The sequence below is a fragment of the Oryza sativa genome, chromosome 5, assembly GCF_034140825.1.
Source record: "Oryza sativa Japonica Group chromosome 5, ASM3414082v1".
Lineage (NCBI taxonomy): Eukaryota > Viridiplantae > Streptophyta > Magnoliopsida > Poales > Poaceae > Oryza > Oryza sativa.
This window is the reverse complement of record NC_089039.1, coordinates 2,906,455-2,920,680: the sequence shown is the minus strand read 5'-3', so window position 1 is coordinate 2,920,680 and position 14,226 is coordinate 2,906,455. Positions and strand designations below refer to the sequence as shown.

General features: G+C 38.1%; 1 protein-coding gene across 1 annotated transcript; it reads left to right on the top strand.

Moving 5' to 3' along the window:
- Window positions 1-7,135: 7,135 nt before the first annotated feature.
- On the top strand, window positions 7,136-13,549 carry LOC4337827 (transport inhibitor response 1-like protein Os05g0150500). The gene is made up of 3 exons (NM_001420176.1): window positions 7,136-7,791; window positions 11,028-11,520; window positions 12,312-13,549. Exons 1-3 carry the CDS (start codon window positions 7,292-7,294, stop codon window positions 13,080-13,082), a joined length of 1,764 nt encoding a protein of 587 aa, NP_001407105.1. The 5' UTR covers window positions 7,136-7,291; the 3' UTR covers window positions 13,083-13,549.
- The last annotated feature ends 677 nt before the right edge of the window (window positions 13,550-14,226 follow it).

Sequence of the window (14,226 nt, the reverse complement as noted above, 5' to 3'; positions counted from 1 at the left end):
TATTATTGCCCAAGGCTGATTCATCTGAACAGTGATGGCATCACATCAGTTTTCACATCAAATCCCCGTAGGGTTTTGTCAACAATGTTCACTCTCACTTGTGATCTTTTCAACCAACAGGTGGATCTGTGTGGATCCTGGAGTGCCAAACTGGAACTTGTTTTTCCCAATGGATGGTCCAGTTAACTCCAAGTGTTAGGAAGATATATCTGACAAGGTGATTGTGTTGTATACTGTTTTCATACTGTTCACTTGCCTGAAATGAAAAATTGTTTGGCGCAGAGCTGCTAAACCCTACCTCGTGGCAGTAATGCAATTTTTTAATCCTGCCGACGAGTGACACGAGTACGATTCTGGCACTGTGGTGTTTTGTTTTTCTCTCCTTTTTTCGACATGGCAATTGGCACTGCCACGGAGTATGGTCTCACAGTGTTAAAGATGCATACGGAATATAGGAGTAGAGCTTTGTTATAGAATCTAATTAAACTAAGAGTAAATTATACTCACGGTACTAGGTGGGTGCAATGAAAAGCCTGAGAATGAAACAGTGTAATAACTTGACAAGTGGGTGTGCTCTGATACAAGAACTTGAGAATGTAACGTCTAAGTGCAATAACCTAACAAGCGGGTGCAGTTCAATATAAGAATTTGATAATTTAGTATTTTGGTGCAATAAGTTGGCATAGGTATGTACTACTTTGATTAAGAGTGCTATGTAAGTTGTTTCACGATATCAATATGTCATTACATAGCAATGTTTTGGATATTATCATTGATTTAATCTGCAAGAATTATGTTCATCCATTTTTAGAGTCGCTCATCCAATTTTCACCATCGGTTTTGAATTTTTTTTTTAATCTTCCACCATCTCAACTTAAAAAATTTCTACACAATAAATTTTGATTGACAAATAAGCATGCTTATACAAATCTGTATAAGTAAATTAACAAAACAAGTACTTAGAAACTGAATGCGTATAGCCGAAAAATCTTATGTTATTGTACCAAAATTACGCGCACCTTTCAAATTGTTTTACCCATACGTTCACTTATTAAGTTCTTGTATAGATTGCATCCGCTTAACAAGTTGTTATACATGCTCATTTCTCAAGTTTTTACATTAAATTACTTCCACATGCTAAGTTGATTATCGGGAATGCAATTTATCTTGACGTGGTAGTGTTATTCTTGCATGTAAAGTTCAAATATGAACTTACATGACATATGGACTTTGTTTAAAAATAGAAGTCTTTAACACTGATGTACTGTACTAAATTTATGTGAAGAACCAAAAACGTAAAGCATTTGCTTCCACCTTACTACACAATACCAGTTTTGATCTCGAGGTATAAAAGCTTTGACCAATACTCCTACTATTTTTCAGAGTACTCAATTGTGAATCATGAAAGTAGTACTCCTATCATTTGATTCCCAATCAAAAGCACTTCACTATATCCATTCGTTTAGCATTTTGCTTACCTTTCATGGTCGAAATTTGATCCATAGCTCTCAGTCAAATACATTTACACAACAATTACGACCAAAACTTGAATTTTAAAACTTAATGTTAAAACTGATTCTGAGATCCCTGCATTAGCTTCTAAAATGAAAATAATACATATATAAAGCTTTATTCATAAATTATTATTAAATTTAAACTTTTTGGTAAAAATTTATCAATATAAAATTTTACTTTGTTCATTTTTTTTTACCCAACCAATCAGACACTACCACATCCCCTAGCTGCTTGGAAGCACGTTACTACACGGACGCGGAAAAAAAAAGGAAAAAAAAAGGTGCATGTGCATCAGCATTATTAAATTCACTGTACCCTCTCCAAACTCCAAAGGCCATCACGCATCACCACCTTACGTATATCGGTACCTTTTATTTAATCGTTCCCAAAAAAAAATTAGAAATTTAGAAGAAAGAAAGTGAAAAAAAAAAGCTGGACAAGTCGATGATGTTTTCGTGAAGGCAGGCCTGAAAAAGGAGCCGGGCCCACAGTGTCAGACCAAAGAGAGGAGAAAAATAAAAAAAAGCAAGAAACACAAGCCTGGGGCAGTGACGTCACCCAGGGGTGTTTTGGTAATTTTACCGTGCAAATGATTTGGTCAATCGGATCTGGACATCCGGGCCCACCTCCTACCTCCCATCATGCACTCCTCTCCCTTTTTATTTTCCCCTCATTTTTTAAATCTTTTTTAAAATGGATAGATTGCACTTGGGGTGTGGAGAAAAGGGGATTTAAAATGGAGAAAAAAAAGTTGGAAAAGGAGGGGGTTAAAAAAAAGGAGAAAATGATGGGCATCATGAGATGGGATGATGCATTGCAGAGTGTACTAGGCCTGCCTCTCTGTAGCCTTTTGCCGGCCAAAAAAATGGGAAAAGTGAGGGGCTCCCATGAAAAGAGCAGATGGCAGGATGCCATCTAGGATCATCGATCTCTGCCTACAAAGGTCATCAGATTCTACTACTACTCCGTATGATTTCATAATAGCATTTGGGTTTTATAGGGTTTGGATGAGATTCAAACTTTTGGCATCATGGTTTCTCTGGATATGATTTCTTGGTTAGCATTTGACTAATTGCTCTCTTACATCCAGTGTAAGATATCCGATCCGAGCTATATAGTCAGGCTACCAGATGACGGATTATCGTGGACACACTTTTAAAGCTTATGATATGTTTTTTTAAAAAAAACTTTCACCAAACTGATTTGGGTAGAGTTACCACCCCCTCACGGTTTGTGGTTATCGCGAGGTATATCATGGTTTTAAAAACTGATAAGGTTACCACACATGATAACCATGCGATAATTGTACGGTCTTGCAAACCCTGTCCTGTTATTAGCTTAGGTGCTACATAAATATTGTAAAAAAAATTGGGTAGGAATAAATTTTTAACCACGGTAATATTATCATTCAAAATATAACGCGGTAAATTATTATTGGAGTGAAGTGCACGAGCGGTCCTTAAACTTGTACGGATATATTATCTAACTCCCTAGACTCTTAAGATGTATTTTTTGATACCAAACTTGTTATGGGTGTCATATAGGCCAGACATGACATGCCATGGTGACGCCTATGTGTTAGTGGGATCCACATGTCAATCGCATAGAAAAAGTAAAAATTAAAAAGAGAGGAGAGATGAGAAAATATATTTAAATTTTGAAAAAATAAATTAAAAAGAGAGGAGAAAATGTGCGTTCTTAAATTTTCTATATGTGATTGACATGTTTGTTCCATTAACACATAGACGTCAAGCACACAAAGCAAGTTGAAGTCCGTTTGGATCTAAATGACACTCAATGAAAGTTTAAAAACCTAAAAATACATTTTGAGAGTTCATCAGCCTTAGGGGGGGCTTCTGGAAACTATAGAATCAGCTCACCTAAATAGTCCAGTTTTTTTTCTAGATTCTGAAAAGCTGTAGTTATAGAATTCAAAAAAAATAAACTATAAGTTAGAAGCTTCTCCACATTTTCACCAGCTAACTTCTTACTGGTTGTTTCTCATAATCTCAACCTCCCCTAAACAAGACCTTAGATAACACACATGCACAAGTTTGAAGATTACACATGCACTTTACTCTTACCGCTGGCAAGATATAAACGGTGACACTGGGCCATGTTCGTTTCTTCTGCAAGCAGAAGATTAAATTTTGGATACTCGTGGCACACTTTTTAAACGGTTAAAGGTGCGTTTCGTGCGAAAACTTTCTATATAAAAGTTGCTCTAAAATATCATACTAATCTATTTTTTAAGTTTGTAATAATTAAAACTCAATTAATCACATGTTATTACCATCTCGTTTTACGTGAAACACTTAATTTTTATAAACATTTTCATCTTCATCGTCTAACGGGAGAGGTACCCCGTGTGACCAGTTTCATCTCGGCGAGCAAAATTATGACAAGCCGATAATTTCAAACTAAATATACTCTAAAGTTTTTTAGTGAAAAAAAAAAGAGAAAGAGGTTGCACGTTGGACCGGTCTTCTGAAAACTGCAAAAAGGAGAAGTGAAAAAACGATTCAGGACCATCTCCAAATCCCGTCAGTAAAGCTAAACTCTTAACGGTGATGAGCAGTCGAACAGATCAGGGAAAAAAAACCCTGCAAATTCTGAGCTCGCGGTAAAAAAAAATTCAACCCGGACTGACCTAGAAAATTTACAGCAGTACTCCCAGTTACTCTGGCTGCTTCTGCTGCTAATGTTTGATCCGATTTGATTTGGATCGGGTTTAATGTTAGATTACGCGGTTCGATGGCTTAATTAAGCATTAATTAGCTTAATGCTGGGACCAGTGCGTGCTGCAGTATTTTTTCACGGCTCTCGAAGATTTTGCAAAACACCACGTACTTCGAGATCACCGTAAAAAAATAAATTATGAGTAATTAGCAGGACCAGTAAATATTCTAGTTCTGCCCACTGACATGGGCCAGGATTAATTAAAAGATAAGAATGGTTATGCTTATCATCTGATGGAATACTATATTAGAGGGGTTAGGACTTAAGAAGTGGTATATTTTATTTTATGCGGAGAAAAACCTTCTTAATTTACAGCAGTTTATATTTAAGATGTAAAATTCATTTTCTTAAGTAAGAGGGAAATGCAAAGTGCAAAGTAGATAAATGTGAAAAGTTTTAATGAGACTTGTTTTTAAATATTTAAAATCAGTTTCCTTAATTATAAATGGGAAATTTGCAGCTAACAAAAAGTGTTGGATCTTTGTCTAGAAGTTATATTTAAGATGTCAAATCTTTTTAGTTTTTATTGCATTGTTCCCTTTATAGTTGCCCTTAAAACCATTGTTTTCCTTTGCATTTTAGAAAAAAATATTGTTAAAAGTGTAACATAGAACTTTTTATCCTAACAAGTGTGCATTGAAAAAAATTATCACTGAGTACATTTTAAAATTGACAAGTACGTTGGGCTCAGAGTAAATAGTCTAAAAAAAATCCTAAAACACGATACTAACCCATATACCGATATAATCTCCGTAATACAATCTCAATGCAAGTTTCCTCTTACATTAGTCAAAATATCTTTAGATGCTAACTAAGGTATATATATATTTTTTAAAAAAATGATGTTAACCGAGATTAACATTTGCATCCCTCTCTCTTTTTACCGTGAAAAGTTGTTCGTAGCAGCGAGAGAGATTGGTTTGCAACAGTAAAAAGGCGGCGAGAATAAAAACTTCTCGAGATTGGGATTTGAGAGAGAATGAACGAGCGAGCAAGCAATCAGGTCAAAAAAGGAGAAAGTAAAATTCTTTTGGTTAATTTGTATTTTAAAATTTTATTTTTGGGGGAGGAGGCAGGCCGTTCTGTGACTGGGGCAGTAAAAAGGTAGAGAGGCCCATGCGCCCATCACATGCTGCCGTGGTTGCCCCCACTCTGTGGTGGGACCACCCCCCAAAATAAACCAGGATCTTCTCTAAACAATGGGCTCCAATGGTCTCTCATGTACCATGGGCTACTATGCATAAATGTTGGAATTTATAATGACATTTATATAATGTAATTACCACTTATGATGGAAAGAAGTCATGCTAGTTGTTATCTTCATGTGTGATGTGATGAGCTAGTTAAAGATCATATAAATGGTGATGAGGATCCACCTATAATACAAAAATGATATAGACATGTACGATAATTGGAAATTCTATCCAAAGATGGGAAATCAGGAAAATATAAGCAAGAATATTTTAAGAAATAAAATAAGAAAAATACGAATTGACTACAATGGATCAAAACAAATCGAGAACCAAGAGTATGTCAATTAGTCGAATAATCTTTCTCAAACCCAAATTAGTTTCATCTCGAGAGGATGATGTGTTTCCTATACCACTAAATATAATTAATTCTAATTCTCTTTTTTCTTATGAAATAATATCACCTCAATTGCTTTCATTTAGATCAATTTATCTATGGTGCAAATTGTCCATATATCTCATGAGCCATGCATATGCATATCATCTTCATTTTGTCTAGCTTTTTTTTAGCACAATCACCTCAACTCATTTTTAGCATTCTTTTCTCTTATGAAGCGACATCGCGATATCATTTATATTTCAACAGTTGGATGTTCTATTTAGATGTTATTGTGTAAAGCATGTGAAATCAAATTGTCAATGTACAAATCAATTCTATATTGTACATAATGTTTACATATTATTATATAATTTTCCGCATAAATGCGTGGGGTTTCATTTAGTATGTACGATGTTCAAGTGAAATTGTTTGGTTTGTAACAAGAAAGCATGATTATAAATATTTTTGGTGTCAAACAACCGGACATGTGAAAATATTGACAATAATTGGATGAAGATAAATGTTCATAGAGAATTAACACATAGATGCACTTGAATAAAAAAGAAACTTGCATGACTTGGTATGAAAATATAGGTTAAGAAAAGGGGCACCGATATTGTTTATGGCCAATACACCATATCATGATTACCTTTATTGTTTTTTGTGGATAAGAAGTGAAAACCAACATTCTTTTGGTAAGTCAAAATAAAGTTATCTATATTTAGCTATGCTACACCTCGCTACTTTTCTCGTATTATGCCCCAAATACAATAATAGTATAACACATATGATAACATTAGATTGAGAAAAACAACAATGGCATAACCAATTTCTCTAAACAAATAAATGACATTATTACAATCCATAATCCCATATAACACTAAGAATTGAGTAGCAATGATCAAATATCGGCATACTTGCTCATCACCATAAACCTAACCTAAACACACAGCTCACTCCACAAACAATCCCATCACAATTGGTCCAAGCTAAGAACAAAGAGGCACACCCCTTCCTACCCCCACTCCTATCACTATTCATCCCAACATTTTCACCTCATCATGCTCACTCCCCAAAAACTTACCCACTGAAAAAAGCCTTTCAGCACAAGTAAATAACACTAAAAATAAAAATAAAAATAGAATAAGTATTGAGGCAGGCAGAGAGTGATCACCTCCATGAGATGAGCAAGAAAAACCAAATATAAAAATAAAACAAAATTTTTATTCACAAAACAAGTGAGAGAAAGAGAAAGAGAAGAAGAAGAAGAGAAGTACTACTAGTAGTAGAGAAGTGAGAGCAAGAGAGAAGAGAGGAGAAGAGGAGGCTTCACCTTCCCAACCAAACCCAACCTCGAGCACAAGCGGAGCAGATGCCGCCGCCGCCGCCGCCGCGCGCGCCGCGCCGCGCCGCCGGGTAGCTCAGCGCAAAAAAGCCACAGCCGCCCGCCCGCCCGATCCGTTGCAGCATGGGGCGCGGCGGCTCGCGCGCGGCGTGCGCCGCCGCGGCGCCGCCGTGGCACTCGCTCCCGGACGAGGTCTGGGAGCACGCCTTCTCCTTCCTCCCCGCCGCCGCGGACAGGGGCGCCGCGGCGGGGGCGTGCAGCTCGTGGCTCCGCGCCGAGCGCCGGTCGCGCCGCCGCCTCGCCGTCGCCAACTGCTACGCCGCCGCGCCGCGGGACGCCGTCGAGCGGTTCCCGTCCGTGCGCGCCGCCGAGGTCAAGGGCAAGCCCCACTTCGCCGACTTCGGCCTCGTCCCCCCCGCCTGGGGCGCCGCCGCGGCGCCGTGGATCGCCGCCGCCGCCGACGGGTGGCCGCTGCTCGAGGAGCTCAGCTTCAAGCGCATGGTCGTCACCGACGAGTGCCTCGAGATGATCGCCGCGTCCTTCAGGAACTTCCAGGTGCTCCGCCTCGTCTCCTGCGACGGCTTCAGCACCGCGGGCCTCGCCGCCATTGCTGCCGGTTGCAGGTGAGGTGGAGAGTGTTGTTTGGGTCAAATCTTTTTAGCTAAATAAGCATGGGATCTTTGGGTTGTTCTTGGATTTGAGAGGAATCTTTCACGGCCCAAGCTTTGATTCGTCTTCTTTTTAGCTAAAACATGACAGATTTCTTGGTGCCATTTCTTTCTTCACAGTGTTCTTTAGTGAGTTCATGGTCTAGCTGAAGTGATTTGTTCTTCCATGATTCCTATATTAACTTTGTTTTGAACTTCATTGAGTAGTATGTGGAAGTAGATGTGGCTTTCTGCTAAGATTTGATCTATTCTTGGTGTTTAATTTGCAAAGGGACAGTTTTTTTTTCTGTTTACTTGTGTATGATCTGGATTTACTTTTGGTGTTTCCTAAGTTGAAGACCAAGAAGTCTTCTTGTGACAGTATTTTAGATGCTTATAACGTGTTAATGTCAAAGGAATGATTCCCATGAAAATTCTGCTGTGATTTGTACATTTTATTAGGAGTTAAGTAACAGAGTGAATTGAGTGATGCTCACGTCTTCTTTAAATCTTAGCTATGATTTGTTCCTAGGAAGCTTTGACTTGTATTTGAGTGCCTGGTTTGCGAAGATGTGATTCTCTTGCACGGATCTGTGTGATTGACAGAAGAAATATTTCTACCTGTTTAAGCAATGATGGATCCATCTCTTTGTTTCTTTTTGTGCTTTTTACCCAAAAGAATGGGATATTTCAAGTTTACAAACAACTGGTGATGCGCCTTTATAATTTTGGGCTTTTTTAAAAGAATGTATTCTTCCCATCATGAGTTACTAGATCTGAGTTGAACTGTTTTCCTTTATATTTTCCTGATATTTAAGTGAATTTGTTGAGTTCCTATCCTGATTTGAACTTCCAGATTCTAAAGAACCAGGTCTTTTAAGCATGTTTTTGTCATGTAGATTCCCAGTTTATCCCCTCCCCCTCCTTTTGTGCTCAAGAATCTACTACCTTTTATCTTGCTTTTGGTGAGGGAAAGTGATTTTTGCTCCAATATTTGTGATGTCCTCATGTAATGGACAGTTAAAACAAACAGATTTGTTCTTGCGAGTATCTTCTGGACTCCCCCCAGAAAAGAATTAGGAATGTGTGGGATTCCTATCATTGGGGAATTTATATCCTAAACCAGATAGAAGGATCTAATAGTGGGAGTTTCGATCCTGATTCATCCATTAGTAGTAGTTTAATATGCCAAAGCAGTATCATTTGCATCATTTTGAGGAACTCGAAACAGTTGAACTGTGAAGTTTAACTACTGTACACTTCAAACAGGCAGATTAGAATAGGTTGTGAGATAACTAAATTTGGTTCGGTGATCGTATAAGGCCATATTCTTGGATATTAGGACGAAATGAGCCTGAGCACCACATGTGTACTTGCTGATGGTTGAGAACTTAGCATAGATACTAGTTTTTATGCTAGACTAGAGGGCTACTGGTACATTCACTTGTTTGATAAATCCAGATGTATTTAAGTTTTGATTCAAAATATTTTGACTCTAGATTGGAGACTACATTTTAGAGCATTCAAAATTTACAATGGAAGCAGGATTTTAGCAAAACTATTTTCATACATTTACTCTGTTATTGAGCCAGAATCATTTTTTAGTTCTTGCTACTTTTTTGTTAACACTGTTATGCATGTAAACTCAGCGTTACATTTATTTCAATTACAAGGATCTACACTTGTAGCTCTGGGTGCAGATGGTAGTTAACATTGATGAATCTTAGCTATATCGAAATACTATCTTCTAAGTACAAACTTTTCTTGTGTGATTCTTATCCTTGTTGTTACTGTTGCTACTTATATCCATTGATTGAGCATGCTTTGAATTACCTTAAGAATTTCTCTCTCCAGTCAAATTTATTTGACTTTGAGAGAACTGTGTTTATTTCTCCCAACGTCAAATGTTTTGAATTTTGAATGGACAGAGTATGTAGTAGTGGGCAGCACATTGGTGCCCTAGCTGCAAATAAAACCTTTTTTTTTTGTTAAAACAATGATTATGAGGATGTCGGTTTACACTGTCCACTCAGAAATTTGACTTGATTATGGATAGGGTACACCTTGTTGTTTTAGATGGTTCCTTCTTAACAAGATGCTAGATTTTGATGATTTGATTCTTTACAAGGAGTAGTCTAAAATACTGGAAGTGTCAACTTAAAAAGTTCAAACTTGCCCTAGCCATACGTGATACATTAGACAACTGATGTGCTGTGTTATCTGCAACTGACAATTATTGTTGTTGCTATCTCCTTTTTTTGCTTTAGAGTAGGCAGGTATTTTGTGTCAACTAAAAGTGTGTTTCACGTGTTGCCTTTCTTAATACCTTTTGAATAATAGGGTATAAGAAAATTTTCATGAATGGTTTGCTTTCCAATTGTTGATGTTGCTTTCCTTCACCTTATTTTTTAAACCACCATGATTAATCTATTTATCTAGGTAATATTGCTCATGCTGATTCATGATACGTGGTAAAAAAATAGGTCTTTTCAACTTTCAGAGGCTGCTGGACTCCATTTATTTAGTTGATTTTGATCCCTACACCGATTTTATCCATTGGTTTATATTCACTGCTAACATATGATACTCGCTATCATTTACTTCACTGTTGATCATCAATGTTTTAATTTTGACCATTATTAACTTTTATATGATTAATTTAGTATTAATGAAAGTTGTGCGGTTGTATTTATGGCATGACACACATTTCTAACATGGCATACTTTTAAGCATACATAACTTTTTTTGTAAAAAGGACAAGCGATCAAAGGTAAAAAGGTGAATAGCATACAGTGAGAAGTATTTGAGACCAAAGGGAGTATAATCATTATCTACTAAACAAATACAATACCATTCATTATAAGCTGAGTTCGCATAGTGTAATTGAAAGTGGGGAATGCTAGTATAGCTCACACATGAAATCAAGTCCCTGTGAAATGATAGTAAACCCTACGTGTTCATTGTTTTAGTCTTATGATATGTTCCAGTTATGTTTGCCATGGTTGTTGAATGCAGTAGTCAAAGTTTGCTTCTGTTTGTTTGAGTGGATTCTCATTTACCTTGCCTTTTCCACCATATACTCATATGGGCTTTGTTTCACAAGTGATAACATTGGTTAATGGCTATATGCTATCCTTACAGTTTCATTCTTCTTTTAAGATATGAGTCACCATGCACATTTCTTCAACTTCTGATTTTGTCTAATATTGCAGACACCTAAGAGAACTTGACCTGCAAGAGAACGAGATTGAGGATTGTTCTATTCATTGGCTCAGCCTCTTCCCGGAATCGTTCACTTCTCTAGTAACTCTAAACTTTTCATGCTTAGAGGGGGAGGTCAATATCACTGTACTTGAACGGTTAGTGACCAGATGTCACAACCTGAAGACTCTTAAGCTCAACAATGCTATCCCCCTTGACAAGCTTGCTAGCCTCCTTCATAAGGCTCCTCAGCTAGTTGAACTCGGAACTGGCAAATTCTCTGCTGATTACCATTCCGATCTGTTTGCAAAGCTGGAGGCGGCGTTTGGAGGTTGTAAAAGCTTGAGAAGGCTTTCTGGGGCTTGGGATGCTGTTCCAGATTATCTGCCAGCATTCTATTGTGTATGTGAAGGCCTCACATCACTTAATCTGAGTTATGCTACTGTGCGAGGTCCTGAGCTCATCAAATTCATTAGTAGATGCAGAAATTTGCAACAATTATGGGTATGCAACTCTTGTCAATTCTTTTTTACTACTATGTATTCATCCCATTCGAATCTGTTAACTTTTGAAAAACTGTTGCATATCTCTTTGCAATACAAGCACTTGATTCCCTACAAGTGGATTTTGCAAATTTTTTCTTTTCTTCTGTGACCTCCAGTAAAAAAGTTCCTGATGTTTTCTTACTTATCATGGTCACTAGTAAAAGTCCGACTACATGTATTCTTTTTTCACAATGTAGTTTTATCAATTATATTGGTATAGGGCTGCAATAGCATTTTATGATGAAACTGACTGCACTTTTCCCATGACAACAAGAATTTGTGGCTTGGAATAATCTATTGAGTGTTAAATCATGCATATGTTTTTCATGTTTGTCAATACAGTTTTGTAGGATGCATGTTACATTCAATGGCATGCTGTTGGGTGCCTCCAATGAATAGATTGAAATTACCACTCTTATCTTTTGGGGAAGTAGGATATTTATATGGAAAAAACATAGATGACAATGGTATCCTATCCTTATTAGAATCATTGTGAAAAGACTGCCAGATGAATCCATTTGCTCTAGGGCAGCATTCTTTGCCTTTCTTGGCAAACTGAGTTATTGTCTGAACCCTCATAGTTTCCATCCTTTAACTGTTAACTGCTAGATGAGTTGCTTGCTCTACGGCAGATATTTTAAACTGAATTATGATCTGAACCCCAATGGCTATTAACCTGGTCATGTTAGCTCTTTATGCAATCTTTTTTCTCTATATTTTTCTTCTAAAAGTTAAGCTGCAATTTTTCAGGTGATGGACCTCATTGAGGATCATGGTTTAGCTGTTGTGGCATCATCTTGCAATAAACTTCAAGAGTTGCGGGTCTTCCCTTCTGACCCTTTTGGTGCAGGATTCTTGACTGAAAGAGGTCTTGTTGATGTCTCTGCAAGTTGTCCAATGTTGGAGTCAGTGCTCTACTTCTGCAGACGGATGACAAATGAGGCACTTATTACCATTGCAAAGAACCGTCCCAACTTCACTTGCTTCCGCCTATGCATCCTTGAGCCACACACTCCAGACTACATCACACGGGAGCCTCTTGATGCAGGTTTCAGCGCCATTGTGGAGTCATGCAGGGGCCTTAGGCGTCTCTCTATCTCAGGCCTTCTCACAGATCTTGTGTTTAAATCCATTGGGGCACATGCTGATCGTCTTGAGATGCTTTCAATCGCCTTCGCTGGGAACAGCGACTTGGGCCTGCATTACATCCTCTCAGGCTGCAAGAGCCTGAAGAAACTGGAGATCAGGGACTGCCCATTTGGTGATAAGCCATTGCTGGCGAACGCAGCAAAGCTGGAGACAATGCGATCCCTTTGGATGTCGTCGTGCTTGTTGACCCTGGGCGCATGCCGACAGCTTGCACGCAAGATGCCCCGCCTTAGTGTGGAGATCATGAACGATCCTGGAAGGTCATGCCCCTTGGATTCGCTTCCGGATGAAACACCTGTTGAGAAACTGTACGTCTACCGGACGATCGCAGGTCCAAGGTCCGACACACCAGCCTGCGTCCAGATTGTGTAGGGGGCAGTATGTGCGGTATCGGTATGCGGGTGTTATGGAGGTATTTATTTTCAATCTCGATTAGTACCTTCAAACACCTTCCTCGCATAACATAGAATTGTTTCCTTCCAAGTAGAAAGGCTGATGGTTGGATAGACTTGTCATGATCTCTACTCGGCTACAAAACTGTTGCAGGTGTAGAATGAAAATTCACAGCCTTTTTCAGGTGTTAATAACTGTAGGAGGAGACTGGATGAATTACAGAAAACTACTAGATAGCATCATGAGAAAACTTCGGTTTGTTTTCTTAGCGTGTTTAGCACTTTGTATGTATAAAAATATGGCATCCATTTGTACTGTACTAGTGGAAAATTTGTATCTGGAGCTGAGCTTTGTCACTTCTACTTTTTTGACCTAAATTATGAATTGTTGTTGCTTCAGCATGTTGTGAATGTTTAATAATTATTGGCCTGTGCTGTTCATCATCCATTTGATATTACTTTATTTGCTGCAAACTGTTTAACATACTGGCTTGGTGATAACACTTGGAAGCTGTGCCCAACTATATTCAGGCTCAAGTTCACAGCTTGAAGCCTTAAACCTCATCAGGACAGTATGAATTTGCTCCTTAATTACTGTACTTGTTTACTCTTTGTTTTAAAATACAGGACATGGAAATGCATGGACTCTAGATAATACTCCTATTTTAAAATATAGCGATCTAGGACAGATTAGGGGACCGTCCAGATTTATATCACAGGTTGTATCTAATCTGATCTAGATTATTATATATCCTAGATTATTATATTTGGGTTGGAGGGATTATATGATATGCATAAGCAAGCAATGAACCTGGTAAAAAATAATTGATTACCTGGCTCTACCCAGCTTAAGAATTGATTACCTGGCTCTACCCAGCTTAAGATAAGCAGAAAGGGGAAATGATGAGGGGATCTTCATACAGCTGGAGCAAGTGTCATTTGACTACTTGTAAGTACATGTAAGTTCATCCACTTTGTTAGGGTGTGTTTAGTTGAGGAAATGAAAATTTTTGGATGTCACATCGGACGTTTGACCGAATGTCGGAAAGAGTTTTCGGACACAAATGAAAAAACTAATTTCATAACTCGGCTGGAAACCGCGAGACGAATCTTTTGAGCCTAAT